This window comes from Drosophila elegans, unplaced genomic scaffold (assembly GCF_018152505.1).
Source record: "Drosophila elegans isolate 14027-0461.03 unplaced genomic scaffold, ASM1815250v1 contig_476, whole genome shotgun sequence".
In the NCBI taxonomy this organism is placed as follows: Eukaryota; Metazoa; Arthropoda; class Insecta; order Diptera; family Drosophilidae; genus Drosophila; species Drosophila elegans.
The window spans coordinates 16,217,364-16,241,149 of NW_024545863.1; the positions used below are offsets into that span (position 1 = coordinate 16,217,364).

At 36.5% G+C, this 23,786-nt stretch overlaps 2 protein-coding genes across 2 annotated transcripts in view; one reads left to right on the plus strand and one right to left on the minus strand.

The window, feature by feature from the left end:
• The window catches only part of LOC108135814 (IDLSRF-like peptide), a 37,236-nt gene that overhangs the window by 5,501 nt on the left and 7,949 nt on the right, over positions 1–23,786 (minus strand). The window contains exons 2-3 of the mRNA XM_017256689.2: positions 5,536–5,664; positions 864–1,062 (exon numbers count right to left, since the gene is read on the minus strand). Of these exons, the coding sequence (XP_017112178.1) occupies positions 864–1,062; positions 5,536–5,664 (328 nt within the window). The remainder of the gene's footprint in view (positions 1–863; positions 1,063–5,535; positions 5,665–23,786) is intronic.
• On the plus strand, positions 22,305–23,736 carry LOC108135812. Its single transcript, XM_017256688.2, has one exon. It carries the CDS (start codon positions 22,428–22,430, stop codon positions 23,592–23,594), a length of 1,167 nt encoding a protein of 388 aa, XP_017112177.1. The 5' UTR covers positions 22,305–22,427; the 3' UTR covers positions 23,595–23,736.

The window sequence follows — 23,786 nt, forward strand, 5'->3', positions numbered from 1 at the left end:
ATGAACGAGCTATTTTAAAATTTCATGACACTTCGTGTGCATGCTTTTTGTGTGCTTGCCTTGAACCCAGCAAATTTTATTATTCCAGCAGTCACAAAAATAGCAAAGGAAAAGGGACTCCAACCAAAGGCAGGGATAATTCATGGGACAAGGACAAGGACAAAGCCTGGCCTTTGGACTTCCACTATATAGTTTCATTGGAATAAAAGGATTCCCCCACAAAGCGAAAATAGCCCGGAGTTATACTAAAGTTTCTTAAAGGGCTTTCATTATTTATGTAGCTCAGAGAAGCTTAGAACCTGGCTAAAATTATTTTTCATGCTCGAAAAGCAGCTGACAAAAAGGGGAAATAATTTTGCTTTTGGGCTTCTGTGGCAGCCGTACAACCAATTCAAGCACACTAAATTGCACCCAGTGAGCAAAAAATTAAGTTAATGGTTTTTGCAAAATAAAGGTTTTCTTTTTGTAATTCTATTCATAATGATAAATATTATAATGAATATTATTTTACACACTTCACATCGCAACGATTTTTCTTTGTATTCGGAAAACAATTTAATCAAAATATTGACAAGAGGAAAATTATTATATATTTTCCTGTGGATTTGCCAAACAATTGAAACGGAATATTTATGTATTTATAATGATTGTCGAAAGATTTGAAATAAAAAAAAATTGCGCAGCGTAAAAGTATAGTAAAAGCAGCTTTCTGATCAGATTTTAATAATTAATGATGATAACGTTTTAAACTGAAAGCGTTTAAAAGAAGGGACAAATAATTTGTTTGACCTTTTTGTTATCAGTGTAAAATACTCCCAAAAATTGTGAGCTGCAGTGGCAGTGGATAGTTTAGGAGTACTCACCTCATTAGATGAAGGGCAGCGCCAAAGTCCTCAATCGTTTGCGACTCACTCAAAGCGATGGCGACCTTGTCCACACCGCCCAGAGGTGAAAGGGCATCACGTGCCTTGCTGCCGAAAAGTTTCTCCAGGTAATTGGGTCCGTGCGAGGCGATCAGGCTCTGAAGGAAGGACGCTGTCTCCTCGACCGGCGGCCTTTTGGCTGCAATTAAGAAAACAAACAACATTTGTATTGGTTGCAATTAAATAATAAAGTTTTTGGAAAGGTTGACACTTCCCGCAACAGTAATTAATAAGCCACGGAATGCCCTGATTACTATCAGCTTAATGCAATTGCATTCATAATTTATTCCCATTTAAATTGATTTTTGTTCATTAAGGTGACAAACAATTCGGAATCAATATTCCATTGTTGATTAATAAATGAGAAAAACATTTTTACTCACAAGTCATTAAAATTGAATTGGACATGCCAACATACGTTTTAAGGTTGCATTGAATTTTTTTTACTGACTGACAATTTTCTAGCCATTAATATTAATAGCAAACTTAATGATTTTTTTCCTCCTTTCACATTCAACTTTAAACGCACGCGTGCATATAAAATTAGTCCTTCCTCTGTAATGAATTATTTAAATGGGGTTTACAGCGATGGGTGGAGCGTCCTGCGAGATTTGATATTTTCGGACAATGCTAAATCTTTTTAAATATTTAATAGCAATAAAAAATCGCATTTACGTAAAAGTTTTCCATAGTTTTACAACTCGGATTTGGTTGTTTAACTTTGTTTTGCTTTAATACTAAAAAAAAAGTTGAAAGCTTTTTTAGTCTTTCCATTGTTTTATTTGAGTTAAACGGAGATTTGGTTTGTTTTTACTTGTGTGTCTTTAATTTAACAATGAGACTAAATACATTTAGATCAAAGCGATTGTGTAGTGATAGTGTGTATTAAATTCTGTTCAGTTCCATTTAATATGAATGCAATTCTTTAGTTTGAATTTAAATCTTTTCTATTATTGTAGAATTGAAGGTTTTATTTAGCATTTGCCGACTGAAACCCCTTCTGGCGTTCTTTTCACTTCGAGGCACTTGCTCGGCATAAAGGAATATATATTTTTCATTTCGTTTTCATGCTCCTGTTGAATAAATTTATCCCCATTTATTCACATCTCTTCCCTTTCGCCATTTTCTTTTGTGTTTATATTTGTGTTTTCCTTGGCTCCGGCAAACATTTGTGGGTCAGTCAGAAAGTCACTCGGTGAGTCAGTAAGTCAGTCAGGTAGTCAGTCAACCAATCCGCCGAGTCAGTCATGCACAAAGGGCAGACTTTACGGCTCTTGGGTCGCTTTTTTTAACCCACTGACTGCACTTGTTAACCCACGGGTGCACCATCCCCCATCCCCCGTCCCCCAGCCACCACTCACTACTCACTCACATATGCTGGCATTTTTAATGGCTGCAAGGACACGTATCTGGATGGGTCTTGTTCTCGATGTGTGTGTTGTGTGTGTGTTGATACAGTTACTGACTGTATTTGTTATGCAAATGGCGACGTTTGCAAACCATTTTTCCCTTTTTTTTTTAACTCTTAATACCCTCTAGCTATGGGGTGACTGTGCGACTTTTGTTTTATTGTCATCAAGATTAATGCGCACAATTAGCTTTACTAGCGGTCTCTGGTGGAAATTTCCCATGCTTGAAGTTTAATTTCTTAATTACACTTGAATAATTACTCTTTCGGTATCAAATTTTTAAATATTAAAGCTTTACTAAGTGTATTCGATTTCTTTCACAGGATTTTGCGGAATGAATTCACAACAAGTTTGTTTGTATAAGTATTCAATATCTTAATAAAACACTCTAGGTAGTGCTTGTGACATTAAAAATCCTTCTTAGTCTTATCACCTTTTAGTCATTTATTCATGCAATAATATTTTTTAAATTTCTGCTATTCAACTTATGGAGCACAATTTTAACCAATTTGAAATTGTATTTCGTTCACAAAAGTTGCAAAACATTACTATGAATTAATTATAAGGTTTTTTATGGTTAGTCAGCAATTCAGTTTTATGAAAGTACTTAAGAAAGTTATTTTTAGGAATGTTCTAACATAAGAATAATACTATCTCATTTAGCTTTATATGGGAGATGCATTGGTAAACAGTGAAAGAGCAAATATTTAATTGTAAATCAGTTGTCTTAGCTTCTTGTTAAACCTTTTATTCATGTACTAAAATTTTTTTTAACTTTTATTAACAAAAGTTGAAAAATATTACTATTTCAATGGTTAGTTAACATAATTTTGAAATGTAAGCCAGCATTTTTAAAAAGTTTGTTTTAAAAATGATAAACTATTGAAAACATACTGTTTCGTTAAATAATTATAGAAGATGCATTGGTAATCAGTATGGGTTTGTTTAATGACTGAAAATGTTGGGTATTTGCCAATCGAAACCGCTGGAAAACCTTTTCCTTTTCTTTTTCCATGGACTCGTCTACATGAGCTTCAGTGCCTCCGTGTATTGTGCGCTTCGCTCGGGGGATTGAGCTCAATTGGCGGGTGGGGATGGGGATGGAGATGGGAATGGGAATGGGAGGTTGTGGGAGTCGGGATTGTCGCCTGTTGTTTGCCTTTAACTTGTTACATATTCCGGACGATGGATATCAGCAGTTTAGATTAAGTCTACGTAGCGATTCTGCCCTAGTGAGGGTTAACATTTTTTAAAACTTTCTCCGCTGCTTTTGGCTGATAAAATGTATGCAAAATTATGCTAATTTCCCAAGGGTATTCGAATGCAGCTTGTTAAAAGTTTTTTGAATACTTTTTATTGCAATTTAACTCGTTTATCCCTTTTTTTTCCAGCCAGCAAGAGCCTGAGTAACTTTAATAAAATATTTTACCTAATTTGCATACATGGAAAGCATTTTATGAAAAGAAGAAAAAATTTTATTTAAGGATATATTTGTGGTTAAAGCGAAACACCTTTAATGGAAAGATTATGTTTATCAACTTTAAATGATGCCCTTTAAATTTAATAACTAAAACTTAAAAATACTATTAATTAGAAATCTACCTTAATTCTTTAATTTAAAGGTTTTATTATTCTCTTTTAAGCTTTTGTTGATAATTTTCAACGAAAATGGTAAGCTTTCCAGCCCATGATTTTTGTAGATTATTTAGAAAGATCCTATAAGCCCTAGTAATTAAACAAGTGATGGCCCAAGCAAAAACGTGGCCCTCAGGCTTCGTTTTTTATTTCAACTGTTGCCCAGCAATCGGCTGAAAGAGGAGAAAGTGGAGATAGTAAGAGAAACTGGCCGAATAATTTATCAAAGACCCCCGAGGTTGAAGCAATAACTTAGGCCAGCGCCAAAGCAGCCGACACCTCCTAAATGATTTCATTGCCGAAAAATAGTTTTTTTTTTCTGCAAAGCCGAACAATGGCGGAAAACCAGCGAAAATGTATTCTATTGTGACCGAGTAGGAATAAAGAGAAGGAAAATGGCGGGGTCGAAAAGTAGGAGTGGGCGAAAGTGGAATGAAGGTGGAGTGTTGGCTAGTATCTCAACTTTTGGCCAACTGAATTGCTGGCAATTAGCAGCAACAATTTGCTGTTTGGCCTCAAGTTTCGCATTTCCCGTTTTCAGTTAGCTCAGCGGGTGGAAATCTTCTTTCCTCCGCCATAAAATAAAGTTTTCCGACCAATTTGTGCGGCCTTTGTTTGCCTGTCTGTGTGGATACCAAAATTTTTAACTTATCACATGAATTTTCCCATCCGTGACATAATTAGGGTAACTATAAAAACTTTTGCTGCCAAAAATCGTCCCCCTTTTTGTTCTTTTTTTATTCACTTTATATTAGCTAACCATACTATATCGTTTATGAAAATGAATTGATTTTTTTTTGCTTTTAATTGCTTTTCAATTTGAGGCAATTACTTTGCAATCAATTTTCCTAGTCCCTCCAGGCTAAAAAAGAAAAAGGCAAATGTAATTGATATGGAAAAGCATTGTATGTAAATCGCATTCAATTAGCGGTATTGTGAGTCATTCAGAAATTGCTTTTAACTTCAAATTATAAGTTTTAAATAGTTCTTTAAAAAACTAAAGCTTTGTTAAAATAACTTCCAAACAAAAACAAAAAATGTATTATTTATAATTGAACGCCGCTTCATACTTATAATAACAAAACTTTAGTAAGATTTGTTGCACAACTTTTATTTTAGCCATTTTGAGCTCATTTCCCTTGCACTTGAAACTTGGTCAAAAAATCCCAGTTGATGGACAACGAAAAAGAGGTTGAAAGTTTTTGAGATTTTGTTTGATAACTTGGTTGCAGCTTGGACTAATTTGATTAGGTGCCAGTGGAAAGCAAGTGCCACAAAATATGCTAGAATGCAACGCGGCCAAGATAAAGTTTTCGCCTCGCTTCTGGCTAGAAAAATCATTTCTGGTCATGATTTTCCATCGCAGTACCTATGTTTCAAGCTCTGCTGCTCTTTCTCTATTTTCAAGCTACTTAAGGCGGAGTTCCTTTCCATAGTTCCCATTTCCCATCAAAAATCTCAATGGAGCTTGCCAAACCGAATTATTAATGGCCAAACCTTGTGCATTCAATTAGAGCAAGAGTTGAAATGGCCATCTCAATGCTTCTTTGGTTAGTGACATGACTTACCCGCCGTGCACAGACGCATATCCTCGTCATATCCATCAGAGCAATCGGGTGCACCGTCGCATAAATATTGGATGGAAATGCAATTACCATCTCCGGGACACTTGAAGGGTTCGTACGGATGACAGGCTTCTGCAAACGGAAAATACAAAATATTTGTGTCAATCCAGGGATTTGTAAAACATCGTAAAAATATTAAATATATCAACAACTTAAAGCTAGATTTTAATAGCGTTGGAAAATATTTGTGAGCTTGGGAAAAAACATTTCACAAATCGTGAGTTTACACTGGGTAATCGGATTTGTTTGCCAACAATTTGAATCGTTTATTTATTTATTTCCTTTGTTTATTTTCTGCAGTGATTTAGCAGGCTTAGTCTAGTTCCACCAAACCCATTTATATTTGTTTGTTTATTTGTCTTAATTGCTTCTCTTTAACTTTTTGTTTCATTTTCTGATAAACTAAGTTATGCAAACCTCATACTGTTTATAATCAAATAAATATAGCATAACTAGTTTTTTTTAAATCAAATCTCATTTCATTTCCATAAAAGAAATTTCAATTTGAATAATTGAATATAAAAACCAATCTATCTTAGTACATAGACAACATGAATTATTTGTGTAATAATAAACAATTGCAATAGTCAAATTGTCTATTTGAGTTTGCCAATCATCGGTAAATTTGGATTTTAAAGAGGCTTAAAACCCCTTTATGATTAATGCTTTTTGGTCAGCTTTAATACTTTAATTAGTAAAACCTACATTAAAATTACATTTGTTTTCTTATTTTTGCTGAATGCAAAAATAATTAATTACTATATTCGGAATAAAACAAAAAGTTTTCAATTTAATTTACATAAAAAACAATGCCTAAAACCAGATGAAAAAAGGCAAAAATAATAAAAATAGCACGAAAAAGTTATCTGACAATTAGGCAAATTAATTTGCTTTCATGTTGTTTATTGTTTACATTTTCCTCGCAACATATTCGCTGTTCATAAAAAGGCGTTAAGGAAGCTTTCATTTTTATGTGGGGGTGTAATATAATGAAAAGGATAAGGGCATCATGATGGTTTCCCACCAGAGTCAAACACCAATCCCCAAAAACAAGGGAACAAAAAGAGGAGCAAGTTAATTGAATTTATTGTTTCTGCTTGCGCCAAAACTCGACATATTTCATACAATTTCTTTTTTTGTGAAGCAGCATTTGCAGGCTTATTTATATATACTGTTTTTTTTTTTTTTGTTTTTCTATACATCTCCTTTCTGGCAGCGTCAAATTGGTTTTATTAGGCTCTGCACGTGGAAGCGAAGATTTAAAAAAAAAAAACAAAAAACAATTTTCATTTTCCAACGCCATTCTGCACGGTTCGCAATTGTGGCTTAAATCACACAAAACGGCAAACAAAAACGTTGGCTCTTTTGCTTTTGTTTAAGTCTGCCGCAAATAAGTTAAGCATTCAAATATTACATTTTTTTTGGCCAAGCACAAAGTTTAATTTAATTTTCCGCCAAAGGAAATTGTCTTTCCAGCAAACTTTATTCCTGACACTTGACATATTTTTCTATTAAAGTTTAGTTGAGGTTTTTGTCCTTCCTTTATTTTTCGCATACTTTCTTTTTGTCCAGTTTCGTTGTCAACTTTTCGAGAAAAAGTGCAAATGATGTTTGCAAGTTAAGAATGTGATTGTACAAAAATGTTTGTGTATTTTTTTAGAGGTTGGAATTATATTTAAGACTTAATCTTGCCACCTTGGCCACCGTAGAGGTGAAAGAACTTGGCGGGCATTACACATACGCCCCGTGTCACGCGCGAGACAAGTTAATTTCGTGTGATTCATTATGTTTCGGTTAATGTCAAAACAATTGGAATTTATGTGCTCGGCAACACTAATTGACAGGTCGAGGGATCCAATTACTTTTCCCTTACCTCCATACAAAAGCTTCGAAATCAGTTCACAGAATATAATTCAGTGTGAAAAGTGTTTCGGTTTATTGTGCGTGTTGTGCTCAGATTGAAAAGGTCAAATGAGCAAAAGGATTGGTCTGGCCTTTAGCCGGTCTTTGGTATTCGTATTTTTACCCTTTGAAAGACATAGAAGCCCGGCCTTTACGCTCGCACTTAAAGCTGGTTTTTATGCGGCATAAAAAGGACAACTTTTGTACTTTGTTGTGGCATTGAAAGTGTTTGTTTTCCCCTTTATTTTGTTGTCGGTTTAGTTTAGTCTCGTTTTCTTTCACGTTTTATACGCCAATTGATTGCCATTTGAATACTTTATTATTTTTAATGCCTTCTCGGTTTACGATTATACGTGATTGCATGTGAAAGGATTGGCGGTCCGAACTTTTTGTGGAAATGATTCTTGAATTATTTATCCAGTTTGCGAATGAAATGGAGCTGGGATTGACTATAACTTTTTTATTGATTAAATACGTAGTGGGATTTACTTTGTGGTACAATGTTTAATTTTTTTTGTCGAATTTAAAGATTATTGTTGTTAAATAGAGTTTCATAAGCTTATCATTTCATTTTATTTAAATGTTGTGCTATTAAATTAATAAAAGAGAGCTAGTCACTAATGGGTTCAAGCTATACACATTTATAACAAATTTTCGGGGGAAAACCAAAATATTATGAAAGATTTGTTTTTAAACTTTAAATATTCCAGAAACAAATTAGTAATTTTATAAAATTGTATTCCATTCCAAAAAATTTTTCAAGTTTCCCAAAATAAATCCAAAAATGTTTCAAACTGCGCACCAAAAAGCGTGCTACAAAAAGTTTTCTTATTTGCTATATAACCGCTATCCCCGAGGTTTAGTTTGGCTCAAGATGCTTCACATACTTAGAGCCACAGCACAGTTTCATAAACACACTCGCCAGACGACCACAAAATTGCCTGTGGCTTGCGCAGGCAGATATTAATTTTCAAAAATCAAGGAGGCGGGACAACGCCTGTGTCGTGTGCTGCACACATAATGAATGTTGCATAAATGTCATAACTCCGCTTCCCCATCGGGGAGTTCAGACTTTTCTTTGCTTGCCATAAAAAAAAAAAAACAGAAAAATAATAAGCGTATACATGGCAAACCAGAGTTAAATAAAGCGTAAAACTTTTGGCCACACACAATGTTGTTTCCGCCAGACAATGTCCAAAAGCCAGAATCCAGAAGCTCGAACACCATTTTGCTAAGCGCTGCACGTGACACCAGGAAATATCCTTACACTCGGTTTTTGTTGCTGTCCCCTTATGGAATAATCTTAAGTCTCCGACACTGTGGCCGTAAAATGGTGTAATAACACTATGCAACAAAATTGCTAGTTGTGATGCAGAGCTTCTACTTTATTTTCCATTTTTGCTCAACTACGATTTTTTCTCAAGGCACTAACAGTTTTTACTATTGTGGATACTATTCTTTATTAATTATTTTTTATATTTTATACAACCAAATAAAACACAACTTTATTTGTAATTTTTTTGTTATGTAACCTAAAATACTTGAAGTTATGATTTAATCTGATTTAAAATCTAATTTCTTAGCACTTGGGTAGAAGAAGGTGTTTAAAAGTATATTTCTAATATTGAAAACAATTAATTTTAATAGCAAACATTTTAAGTCTATGAAATATTTAATATGCCGAAACCAAAATTTAGGTTTTTTAATTTAGTTTTATTTTCTTTATTTTAGCCTTATAAAAAAACAATTCATATTAAATTCAGTTAAAATAATTATTTCTTCAATGTTTGTTTTAACCAAGTTTTTTTTTTAACAATTACTACTAGTCCTTGTTTTTTTTACTCTTTAGGCACAAAAATGTTATCCAGTGTAATTGTCAGTTAACAGAATTTTAGTTTTCATGTGTCAATTTGCGAAGGACCAAAAGCAGCAGCATCAGGCGGTGCTGTCACGCATGGCGTATGCGCAATGTTACACAGTTATTGCCTTTGGTTTGGGTTTGTTGTATCAACTGCTCCACTTTAGCTCCTATAGCCCATCCGCCTGCCAATTGCAGTTTACCTGACCCACGCAATTGCCTGGGCGTAATTCAGTGAAGGGGTGGCTTCTCCTTATTGCCGATGGGCAATATCCGTCCACACAGATGGGTAGTTGGCAGTGGAGAGATGCCGGATAAGTGCCAGCTTCAGCCTAAATTCCAGCAAGACTTCGATCCACTGACAGCTGCCAGCTTATGAACGGCCACGAAATAAATTTTGGCCAACTCAGAACAAAGTACAGTTATGGCCAAGAGTTAACTTTCATGGGATGGGAAGTTCTGACGGCTTTGGCCTTTGTGGCTGCCTTTAATTGGGAGTAGCCATTCTTGGGATTCATTAAAATGTTTCTTGTTTCTATTTCTAGCATATAAATTTTCTTTAAAAGCCAAATGAAATCCAAAGAAACTTAAATAGTCTTAATTATCTGATGTTTGTTATGAAATAAGAATGTAACACGTCCATGTCTTTTTATATTCTATCCAAATGTTATTTCAGAGCAATAATGTTTCAATGATTCTCTGCTCAAGGTAAGTATAAAAAAAATGTTTGCTGTTCTTATTTCTAATTATTTTTTATTAAGAGCCTTCATTTTTTTTTGACAAATAGTTAGTCGTACTTAATTATATTACAGAGAACCAGAGAACTCTGGTAAAACTTAACTACAAATGTTCATATTTCCTAAACGTTAACTATAAGATAATTGTTGTGGAAACCGTCTACTCCTTGAACTTCCCTTGACCACTTCCTTTCTTTAGACAACAACATTTCCTGGCCATAACCAGGTTTTGCATATGCAAACCGCAGAGTGACTAACCAAAGTTTCCAACTATGGCGAACTCGAACCACACTGCACGATAGCATGTGGAGAAATAAATAAAGGGAACGGCACAAAGTGACGTATACGCAATATCAACTAAATAATTGCACACACCCTTGGCCAACAGAGCAGCTCACTAATGAAAATTACTTTCCTTGGCTGTTATGTGTTATGTGTGTTTGGTTTGTCGCCTTCTTGCCGTTTTGTGTGAAAACCAGTTTGATTGCACTGGCAAAAACAATAGTTGGCCAACAACAAAAGCAGCAAGAACTAATTGTTTTCCATATAAATTAGCACATTTGTATGCAATGCCACGCAAACAGCACAGCGCAAACAGAACTCTGACGTAATTTATTAGTGCCGCGCACAAGGGGTATACTCTATATTCAACCAATTCCGGATCCTCGAGGACATGCATCTTCACGTCGCCTCGATTGCCTTGCCGCAGTTACGGTTACGGCCACGTTTACGCTCCGGGCCAACGGAGTGTGAGCAATGGCTCTGTTCGTCTGGCATTATTGTCTGCGAATGTGTGCTGGCTAGAATGTCTGGTGAATGACAAACAGTTGGAAATCGGTAAAACAAAGAAATCGCTCAAATCCATATACGGCAACAAATAAGACAAGTATTTATAAACTGGTGAATATACATAGAGACAAATTTTAGGTTTTAAGATAGTTCTTATTTGACATAATTTGTAACCATAAGGTTTTAATTTTTTTTTTTTTTTTTATTTTATTTCCTGTTTAAATGGGTTTCTGACTTATTTTAAAAGAATCGAAAAAATTGTTTTATTTTGTTTATCTCAAAACTGTAAAACTCTTTGTAGCAATATATGGATGACTAAAGCGTTTAAAGATTATTGTTAAACGATTGCCATTGAAGTGATTGCACAAAAACCATTTGAACGATTTTTTGTATTTTATATGTTTTTAGTGCTTGTATTGTAATTTTTTACAAATAATTGCTTGTTTGCAAATGAGGTTATTTGAGTTTTTTTGGAAAAAAACGACCACATTTGCAGAATAAATTAAATATTCACTCAAATGTCTTTCAGTTCAACTATATAAAACGGATAAATATATTATTATTTCAAGATAATCAATACCTTAACCCATTAACTAAATTGGCCTTGCAATTGAACATAGAAATCCAGTCACCAATCAATTGAATATTTTCAATGTCACACATTATCCTTAACTGCTTATCTGCTTTGAAATCTCCATCGACAGATCTGCACTTTAAAAATTGATTGGCAATATTTTGAAACATTAATCAGCTATGTCCATTAGTCTGCTTAAGCTAATTGCTGATGGCCAACCCAAAACATACGTGCATATCCGCATTGCAACTGAAACAACATGAAATAGCGCAGTGAAGGTGATTTTAATGAAGCAGAGGGTGAAGCTTAATTAATTGCCAGATAAGGAAGACGTCGGGTCAAAATACAAATTCCATTAAGCTTATTAATGTACCCACAGATGACATTGCTCACACAGTCCCACGTTCAAGTTCACACACTTCAAAACATTTATTATTCATACGACTTGTGTTTTGTGCTAAACCCAGGACTCAATACCTGCATTTTCAACAGACCTGTCATTCTCTAATTTGAATTTTAAATGAGTTTCGTAAATGTCAATTACTATTAAATGGTTTCAGCTAAGGTCAGATTAAATTGCAAGGTTGTTTTAAAGCCTTTTTCTAACCAATAAACTATAAATAAAATATAAATGTAGAAGTTTTCTTAATATTGGGCTATTTGCTGCCATTAAAAACTATTCAGCTGAAATCCCCGATAAGTTATCTATCTGAACAGCCATAAAAAAGTTTTGTTATTTGTTGCTCTACCTAAAACCACACACAACCGAAAAATCAGAATCGTTTAAAACAACACTCTAAAATAAAGCAAGTGCGAACCAAGTTTATGACTCTCCAAACTCTTCTGTAAACTTTTCACTATTATTGGCCAATAAAGCAAAAAATACGTCAAATGGAAGGAACCATGCAAAAACCAATGCGCTTTCCATAACGGAAACGCCTTTGTAAAAGTGTGGAAAACGCTCACAGAGTAAAATCCGTGTGCGAAAAGAAAATTTGCAATCGTAAAAGCACGGATTTTTCATTGTTTTTTTTTTTTGTAACGTTTGGGGGTGCGGCAAAACTAATGCAATTCGTTCGGTTCACAGTGCTTAGGCGTGTCCGTGTGGAATTTGATTTTTTTACGCAAATTTGTTGACGGGAAATGAAGCGGAAATGGTAGCACATCGTTAAAGTGCAAGGGCCCTTTCTCAACGGGCGGAAATTTAATGGCCCAACCCGTCACAAATAGCTCGTTAGAAGAAACGCAAAATCAGGTTCTGGATTTGATTTTAATTTGCGTAACCAGGTGGAACATGATTAAGTGCGTTGGCAATTAAATTCCAGAAATAGCTGATGTTAATAAGTAAGGACTATGTCCGCTTGAACAGCCTGGCAAATTGGGAAAATTGAGTTAAATCAATTATCATTCAAGTAAATGATAAAAATCCTTGTATTAACTTATGCTTCAGCTTTACACAAGCTGATATTGGCTAACACTTACCATATAAACATTTAAATTTTTTGGTTAAGCTAAGTGCCACAGGAATCAACAGAAACAACTATTCACATCAATTACTTATGCTGTTTCTAAATTCTGCTATAATAGTTTCAATTAAATTTTGTATTTTTGTACATCAACTAAACCAAAAACTCAACAGCAACACCAACTGTCATCAGCAGTTTTGTGTGTTGAAAAAAATTTGGCTACAATTCGTTTTTTATTTCAGCAGATTGAACTGAACATGCGAACAGACAGAACCACGTCATTAAACTAAAATAAGCTTACACGAGCGACAGTCTGTCCCCGGAGTCTCCTTGTCCCCGAATGGAACCGCCACTCGACTAAAAATATATTCACAAAATGGCTGAAATGTCTGAAATATCTAAAATGGCCGGGACAGTCTGTGGCTGCACTTCACGCAATCAAACTGAATGCCAGGCCAACAATTGTCATTTGGCTGGCGTGTGGAGAACCGCGAAGCCACCAGCCCCAAATGAGTTCCTCTACAAATATATATCTGCCAGATACATTCGCCACCAGTCAAAGTTCGCATTAGAAGCATGGCACCCAACGAGCCAGAATGGAAATAAATTCGTGCAAACAACAGCCAAGCGAATGGAATCCTAGCCAACAAAGCGTAGGGCAAACTCGGAATTTAAAAGCGAAACAAAAATGACAAAAGGAAAACAAAATAAAAGCACCACTAACACTATTACGACAATGGAATGAAAGCATTTCACATGATCCTAATCGCTATTTGGATGTGGGTTTGTTTGCCGGTTTATATGCACGATGCACTACAAAAAAAAAAAAAGTGTCAAGGGATGTTCGCTGCAGTTTAGCTTTTTAGTCTTTCTGAAATTTTATTTTATTTTACCAAATATTCTGCTCGTTATTTTTTAACTAAAGTTAAACAAATTTAAATCAAACTATTATATTTAGTTTAGTTTAGTCAGTTGATATTCGATTGATTTAAATATTCTCAGGTGCTTAAAAAAATCCATTTTAAAAATCGTTGAATGTTTGCTTGGTTCTTGAAATTTTTTGCATACGGAGTGATCAACATTTTATTATTAACCAAAATTCTTTGAAAAATTCATTTTAGCTTAAAGGTTTTTAAATAAACTTTCTTAAACTTAACTTAAATAAATAGTTAAAATCACCCGTTCAGGTTCCTATAGCAGGACAAACAATTTTAAAGTAAATTACACATATAACAGCTCACTTCCAGATCATTTGACGCCCCAACTAAATTGTTTGTGGTGCCATCAAATTCATGGCTAACAACTTTACGTGCAAGTGTCGTGCCGCAGGCAATTATCAAATGTCACAGTGAGACACAAAAGTCAACTGCAGCAATAAATACGGGTGTCGGTGTTACTCTATCTTAATCTGTGGATTGTAACGATATCCTACAGTTGTCGGCCTTGACCCAAATGTGCGAATGGCCGGCCATTGCCAATGTCAACGGCAATGGCTGTGAAATCGTCAACGGGAAGTTATTAAATTGATGAAATTTCCGGTTCCGTCTTTGACTTTCATTCCACTTTATTCTCTTTGGGAGATGGTGTGGAAATAAAACGAGAATTATTAATGTTTATGCACTCACGTGTTAATGACACTGACAGTTCTCAGCTTTTCTTTGCCTTGCCGTTGCCAAAACGGTAATTGAATCACTGAGTTTACTCTTCGGATATAAAAGAAGAATTATTGGGGATTGGTCCTGACTTTTGTGAGTTGTAAAATTGATTGCCCACTTAATTGTCTTTTGATTTTATGGCCACGACGATTGCGAGGGTGGTTGAGGGTAAAACGAACCTCCGTTTTCGTGCCACTTAAACCTTGACCCACTGGACGGTCTCATAAATAAGCATAGCATCAAAGACAAAAGCATTTTGCCTTACAAATACGTTGAATAAAATTCTTGTCTTAAAAATGCAAATGTCAAGCTCAAAATAGGACCAAGGCCTTGCTGCCTTGCCATGTCTTGGCTGACACATTTTCGCCTTCTCTCTTGTTAATTGCCAGTACCGAGGACCTTGCACTTCATGTTTCCAGCCACACGATGCACGGAAAAAGAGTTGAAATAATTACCACTCGAGCTGCTGCTGGCCAAGAAATATGACAATTACGCCAACGCGGGTCATGGCGTCCCCAGTGGAAGTCAGTTGCGCGTTTAAGCCAAGTATGTATGTATGTGTTCTCCTTCTGTTTGCACTAGTCCACCGTCACTTTTATTTAATACGCATTATTCTCCCCACAGTGAGAGTCAAGCAATTAAATGGTTTCAGTAAATTTATACGCTTAACTTTTCACCGCAACTCGAAGGGTTTCATTTTATCAAACATTTTAAATGTTAGTTCACATTCTAACCCCAAAACTTAAAGTTTAAGGAAACCCAACCAGAATAAGTTACAGATAAATCTGTACGGATTCATAAGTGTTTAAAAGTGAAGGTATGGCTAAACTTTTAAAAGTTCTTATATCATGTTTACTTATCTTAAATTTTATGTACCTGTTGTGTGTTTTAAGCTTGTACTTTGAAGTCCACATACCCTTAAAAATTATAAGTAAACAATTTTAAGTAACTTTCTATAACATTCTCTGAGATCAAAAATAGCATGCCGCCACAATGGTTTCATATTCCCTCAAAAAACAAACAATCTTTTGAAAAAAATTGTAAAAGTTTGGAAAGGTATAAAGTATATATATTTCTTAAGCTATTATTTAATTACTCTTTTTCGTTTGCCAATCACTGTTTGACTGATGGCATTCCCCAAGAGTTTTACACTCATTATTCTTGCCTTTTCCGCACTAAATCAAATCGATCTGTGCTGAACAAAGCTTTCCCCCACTTTCTTATCGAAATGTCAAGACATTAGCGTACAGGCCACAAAATTAATGGACCCTAATCATGGCGAATGTTTGGCCAAGTTCAAGTTTACCAACGCTTCTTCTAAATTAGTCGTAATATGGGGCACGTTACGGAAGTAGAATGTAGTCATTTGTTGTTGGATGTTGTCTGCAAGTTGCTGTAATTGACAGATGGTACGAACATTCGTTTTGATTAGCATTCTATTGGGTGAGTTTTTCCGCGGAGGTGGGTGTAATCAAAAAAAAAAAAAAGAAAGAAAAATAATGCGGGTCGCGTCAATTTAGCGTTACGGGCATTTTTTTGTCTGCCTTCCCAGGTACTTTTTATGCCATATTGCCTTTTTCACAAAAGAGCCGAGAGTAACACAAGTTGCAGAAACAAATTTTTGTTATTCTTTTGCGCTTTTTTGTGTCTGCTTTTTAACGTGCTTTACTTTGCTTTCACCTGGTGGAAATCACACGCTTCAATGGGTAAATTACAAACAAAAAAAAAAAAGGACGAAGGATAAGGTCGCCCTATGGTTTGCATTTCACAATAATGAAATGGCTTGACTCTTTGACATTTAATGCGCCTGGCAATTTCAGTCGCAGCTTGTTAAGCTCTCCAACGTTCCATAGCTTTTTATGGCAGCCAAGAAAACCGACAGGTTATGACAGTTTGCCGATGAGTCGGGTTGAGTGGTTTATGGCACCAGGACCAGCAGCTATCACATTCATTGCCCAGCCATCAAACGCTCAATAAACCATTGACTTAATTTTAAATAAATTCTCACCACAACCCATTTAATCGATAAGCCCGGCAACCCATGCATCCCATGTCTGCGCTAAGACTCTACAAATTCTCTATCGCTCGCTCCCCACCACAGCTTAACGCTTCAGAGCGGCGACAGCCATAATCCCGGAGCACATATGGTATTTTTTTCTTCCCAACCGGATGTAAATATGTAAATTCAATCCAGGGTGTTGCGCCAGCGAGATAGCAGGACAAAAAAAAACAACACAGCTCACAGGTGGTCCTCGTTAATGGAAACAATAGGAAAACATGCGAGGTATAAAACAGTTTATAAATTATTTAGATGCAAACGCTTCTGGAATCCGGCCCACATGTTGGCCAGGACTTTGATGTTGGCCCCAAAAAGAACGGAACTCGTGCCGAAATTAGCCACCACCATCTCAGTCACCGGATTTCGGGACCACCAGCTGCGCAATCCACGTAATCGACAAGCCAAATGGGTGAAGCAACAGCGAATGGCGAATTTAATCGAAACTCAACATGTGCGTGAGTGCATACGAGGGCGCTAACAAGAGTTTTTCGTGGTCTGAAAAATAAGCTTACAATGTTGACACGATTACCAACACATACAGATTTCTATATTGTAAATACAGTTTATTAGTAAGAAATTGGTTAGCCTTGGTTAACAATATAAATTAAAAACTTAACATATATTATTAAACTTCAAGCTGAACCCCTCTAGCAGATAGCAGACCAAACGCATTTTAGTTAGCTCTTAGATTAACTATAAGTTAGCATTATATAAATAAAAAATAAATAAACATTTCCATATATTTTCTCAATATAAATTAAAAAACAAAACCCAAAGACTTTCTCTTTTAAAAGTTTACAAAGCCAACCTCGCAAGTATAATATTTTGCCACGAATACTCAAAGAACCCGTAATGGGCTCTTTAAATATTTATATAAAGACACATTTTTAAAATGTCAACAAATAAATTGATTTAGGCTCAGCTGAGGTTCGCATAATTGAGTTTGAGGAAAAATTAGGATGAAAAAAATATTTTACAATATTAAACATCAAAACGTACTGCATAATATTGATATAATCATTTTTATACCAAAGTTCCTGGTATTGTAATTACTTTTAACATTTTTTAGGAAGGACATTTTAAAATTATTTTTCGATGTGTGTATGCTCTTAAATTAAGTGTAACTGATGTGTTCCTCTGGCATTTGATTGAAGGTCAACTTTATCTGTTTCGAGCCTGCCATCATATTTGATTAGTTTCATCGATTTCATCGTTCTCAGCTGTTCAAAATGTCTGCTCTTCGATTGATTCAGATGATAAATTAGCTTGTGCCCGGCATACACTCAAACGAGGATGATGAGTTCATTAAGCCCGTTGGCAAACCAATCAATCAAAAGGCCAAAATTTGCCACGCCTTCAATGTTGACATTGTCCAGGATTTCAAGCTTACAAGGAGATATATCTCTGTTGTCCTAAGCCCCATCGCTTATTTTCCATACATCAGTCAGACGTTTTTCTTCCCTAATCTTGCACAGACTTTTAGTTTTTAACTTTGGGTCGTTCACTAGGCAATTATCTAATGCTGACAGAGTTGTTTTTTTAATTTAAGTCGCATTTAATGGGCCATATCTGATATTTGACCAGCATATTCGTACTAATGAGTTCTTGTGCCATTTTACTGGCACTCTGATTGAATTACATTGAGCCATGTTCTGTCTGTGGTCTTTTTTGCATGGTTTTGATTGGCCAACTTAATGGCTTTGTAATAATACCACATTGATTGGCCCTATGGGACAGGGCTAAAATAATTTGTTGTCCGATCAATGTCCAGCGATAGGACAAAGGTCTGAACCCACCCACAATTAGGTTCTGGGCCATTTGTCAAGGAGGATTATTGAGGTAGCGGGACAGTGTATCGATTTGACATTAGATTCGGCTGTGGGCTGAACTTGAAAGTGGACATTAGGTAGGTTGAAACAAAAAACCTTAAACTAACTTTAATTACCAAAAATAATAGACCAGATAATGTAACACTCGGCTATGTTAATAAGCCCACTTAAAAGAAGTGCCCGTTTTTCATTTATTTCCATCAGACTGCCTTTTATGCAAATCTACCAGCAGACGAAATAAAAATAAGCTGCCGCAAAGTCAAAAGAGAAACTTTTTCGATTTCGTACGTAAATTATAAACACAAATATCCTTAGGAACATTTGCACAAAATTATGAGAACTTAACCGCAAAGTTTTCAGGGGAGACAGGATATGAATCATTCAGATTGGAGCAGTCTGGAGCTCAATTATGCAAATTTATGTTAAGCAAAACCATAAAACGTAATAAATATAAGCAGCCGAATAAAAAGGACAACTGTAGCATGTGTGTGGGTTTTGTGTATAAATCAAATTAATAAGAACCAGCGAAATGAAAGCGATCCGGGCAAACGCAAAATAAAGACCGACTGGCACACGGCACGTATACGTAATGAGTGCAGACGTATGCGAAATTTTATGAATAATTGACAGCTGAACTCCACCAGCTGTCTGTTGCGCTAAAAAGAGCCACTCACTCAGGCACACAGCGCCTCAATGGCATCCTTCTTTGGGCAGCCATCAAAGGTCCGCGGTAATTTACATACACGATAAAAATAAGGACGAAAAGTAACGCAAGCAGCTGCAGCTGCTCATCATCATCATTATTTTAAATATACATTACGCTTGGCTTTATAACCATTTATCACATTTGCAGATTTATGTCCTGCCATTTGGCCATGCACACACAAAAAAGGGCAAACCAAATCAGTTATCCAGTAAATTAGCCACCTCTGAACGAAGAGGTGATGTCCTTGTAAAGAGTATTTAAAAAATAAAAAATGCATGAGGTCTATTTTAATATTGAAATATCAGATTCATAAGAAATTGGTGGTACATTCATTAAGTATATTCATTAAAGAAAAATAATTTTTTTTTAACATAAAACAAAACTATTTTTCATTAAATTTGAAGCATAGCAGCTCAAGAAATAATTTAGAACTCGTATGTAAAGGAACGTACAATTAAAATCATCAACTGAATTTATTTATTAACCATTCAAAAGCAAATCTAATCAAATATTTTTCTTGGCCCACACTTCAACCAAAGACAACCACAAATTTATGAATATTTTGAATTTCTGTCTATAAATCGATTTGAATTTTTATAATTTAAGCAAATGTATGATAAACGCCAAAAACTTTTACAAAAGTTTATAGGTTACTTCGCATATGAACTTGTTGAGTGGATCCCCGACGCAGAGTATTATAAATCATGGCACGTCTAACGACCTCAAGTAGCGGCTTAAAAAAGCAGGAAATCATAGCGAGTCGCTTAAGCTAAAAACGCGCACCGTTTCGAGGATTTTTCAATCTCAGCTGCGTTTTCGAGTCCTTCAAACGGCATACATATATATTGATTTTCGCTATTTTTCGCCCGCTTTCTCTTTTTCTATATGCATGTATACATTTCAGGCGAGGCAGTCCTTTTTTAATGGTAATTGGTGCCTGCATAACCATTAAAGGGTTTTATGCGAATGACGTGGACGTTACATGCGAGGGTGTTTTTGATAGGAGTAGGCACTAATTTTAGGTACGTGCCAAAGACTAGGCGGGTTATAAATGCGGGTTAGCTGGGCTTACATTCAGATGGTCCCCAAATGCTGTTGATTGATATTTTGAAGGCCACGAAATATCAACAACTGCTGGCTGCTAGGTTATTTACAGTTGCGGGAAAGCTTAACTGGGTGTGAAAGTAATCCTTAACTTTGTACAGAACAACAATTTTGCAGGCTGTCAAGCTTAAATAAAAGTTTTATGTGAATAATTATCTAAAAACCATTTAAACTTGATATTTTTATGATACAAAATATCAAGCCACTTTTTTTAAGAAAACTTCTGATTAAGATTTTGAGATACTTGAGAGGTTTGAAACAACCTTTAATAAACGATGGCCTTTTCCTTTTTACCTTTATAAATGTGTGGACAAAAAACATTTTCAATTGTATTATATTTTCAGCAATGTTATTGATTGGAACGTAACTTTATCCAGCAGACAGATTGTCCTGTTGCCACCTGACCATCGCCACGTGCCAGTTCTAGGCTGTCAACTTTTATTGTTAGAGAAACGTATACGATTTCCTCTGCAGGCGCTTTTCCTTTTATTTTCCAAGAAAAGTTGCCGGCTAACCAAACTCGGCAACAAAGCACGGCCAACAGTTGGCCATTTTGTCTGGCCAAGATTTATGCGCGATTGCTCAAGTTTTATGAGTTACGTAGTTGCACTTTAGGTTAAAGGAAAAAACAAAAGTCCAAAGGATGAGGGACTCTTGTCGGGATTGAAATCTCTCATCTTCAGACTCGCATCCTGCTGCTATTTCATTATGAGTTAAGCAAAGTTTTTACGACTCTCTCTTTTTGCCTGAGACAGATTAAGCGGCTTTTATAAGTCCGTCATAAGCGGGGTTTTAGCCAGGATACTTGCACTTATGGCCGAAAGGTTAAAAAGCAATAATTTCACTGATATCCAAAAAGTCAATTTGGCAGGACGTTAAGAAAATGGAGATTTACATTTGTCAGCAATTTTTTTTTTTGCATTTGCCATTCGGAAAAATGTTATTAGATGACTCTTCAGTTCCCGTGCCATTTGTCAACAGGAAACGGATATGGCAAAGCTTGTCTAATAAATTCTTTGATGAATTTGCGCTGACGTTTCCCCTGGGAATGAGCTGAGTTCAGCACGACCTGGATGTCGTACTCTGTTTATGCGAAAGCCAGACGCATTTCCCGCTCCCAAACGAATCATAAACTTGACTCAATGCCGTCATCAACAATTACGAATGTATTCCGAGCGAAAAAAAAGGACATCCATTACGAAGGCCCCAAAAAGAGAAATGAAACGTTGCCTACTTGCCGACGCTCTGAAAATTTCCACTGTATGCTAAGCAAATATTTGACCCATCGAAACTTATACGTGTCTACCAGAAATGGGCAAACAAACAAAAACACAGCTCAAGCAATCTATGTCGTATCAAATTCCGTTTGGCCCCGACAGCACGAAAAGCTAAGAAAGTAACCAAATTTGAGGGAAATCTTATGGGTTTGCTGTGCTAACAAGACACCCGTGTTGCAAAAAAATGTGCGGTATGATTGTTTATTTTGGGTAAATCAACAAAGTTTTTTAGAATTTATCATTAGCAAGAGTGAATTTATTTAATGAATACTTTTTTACTTTTTAAAAACGGTTATCTATTTAAAATTCAGATGAAGACTCTTTGTTACTCATCAGATGAAAAATCTCTTGCCAATTAAGGTGCAAATACATTTTTAAATCAGAATTTGTTAAAGTTTTCACCTGTTTTCTTTATAAACCTCTAAGCAAGAATGTCTTTATTTAATCAAATATTTTTATTTCACTTTTTAAATACCGGAATCTATTAAAAATTCCGGTGCAGAACATTTTTACTCAGCAGAGACAATGTGTCTATTGTGTTTTATATAATGTAATAGTTTTTCTCATTTTATGAATTTCTTGCAAATTTAAGTATAAATAAAACTTAAGTGCAGAATTTTTGAAAATTTTAGATATATATATATATATATCTATTCAAATTAAAGAGCTAACATTTTTGTAAAAGAAAAATAAAAATAAACCCAGCAGCTGGTGGAAAACATGCAGCCTGCCAGGCAAAAACAGTCCCCTATCCTCCATTCATTTGGCTTGTCTCGATTTATCAACTAGTTATAAAATCTTTTAGGAAAAAAATTGAAAAAATTCCATGCGGAAAGGAGTAGAGAAGTGCATCAAAATCCGAGGTAAGAGCGATTCGCGATGCAGGCCCACCATGCGATGCCCGATTTCCGGTGCCGGAACAACTGCCAGCACAAGGAGTGCCAGCGGCATGCTCCCTTGGGCATAATTGACCAACACACACAGTGCAAGTGTTTGGGCGAGGTGAACGCCTCGTCGATATTCCTGGAGAACGTTCTGGATCTGGCCAACACACTGGCCCAGGTGATGATCATCTGCGGGCTGCACGAGTGCAAGGCCAAGTCGACGGTGGACATCATCACATACGCCTTCCTGCACTACGACCAGGTGTGCTATTGCATAGACACCACACCCAAGAAGCGATTGCGAAAGGAGGACTTGTTCCACGAACTGGGTAAGAAGTCGCTGATGAACAAGGTGGAGGCCCACTTGGCCTATTCCATCATTAAGCGCGGCTTCAAGGCCTTCTACTACGAGCCAAAGCAGGAGTTGACCTACGACGAACAGGGCAGACCGTCCTACAACGACGAGTGTGTTTGGGTGCATGCCGCCAGGAAGTCAGCTGAATCCTATGCCCGATTCGATGGCCTCTCCTGCAGCGAACAGTGTGCCTACGAGGCCAAGATCAAGATAGCCTTCAAGAAGTTCTACGATCGCATGCAGACGCGCAAGAGGCAGCCGGAGGGCGATGACTGCAACTGTTGTTTCTGCGCCAAGAAGCGCGGTCATCTGGTCTATGCCAAGGAGCCAGTGCCCTGCAGTTCCACCAAGAAGAAGCCCAAGCACGTGTGTCCGTATTGCTGCAAGAAAAAACAGAAACAGCAGTACGTACATCCCGCTCGGCAGCCGGCCAAGTGCCCCAAGTGCCACAAGTCGAGGAAGTTCTGCTGCTGCACCAAAATGGACTTCAATCTGCAGTGGGTCAAGAGCATTTGGGAGCGGCCGGACTTCAATCAGTACTACAAGAACGAGATCGCCGAGATCGAGGATCGTCTGGTCAAGGGCACCTGCTGGCTGCCGCCGGAGCCCGAGGAGAAGCTGGGCGACGAGACCGAGGGCGAGGAGGAGGAGGAGGAGATGCACGCCGAGATGCCGCCGGACACGCTTCTCGCCCTCGGTGGCAAGCCGGTGCCCACGAACGCGGAAGAGGAGTCTGCGGCCGTCGGATCGCCGCTGGGCACCAAGCAGCCATCCCTCACGGAGGCCGAGGTCGAGGCCCAACCATAAAGGTGCCTGCGAATCGGCGCTACCAGCACTACAAATTTTAGTCTACCCTTCCGGATAGAAAATTTACAGTGCCAGCAGATTTGACAAAGCATTATAATTAAAGCCATACAAAAATAAACACGTGTACTGTTCTGTAAATCAATTTGTAATTTGTAATCTGTTCTTATCTGAAATGCAGCTTAAACATTGTTT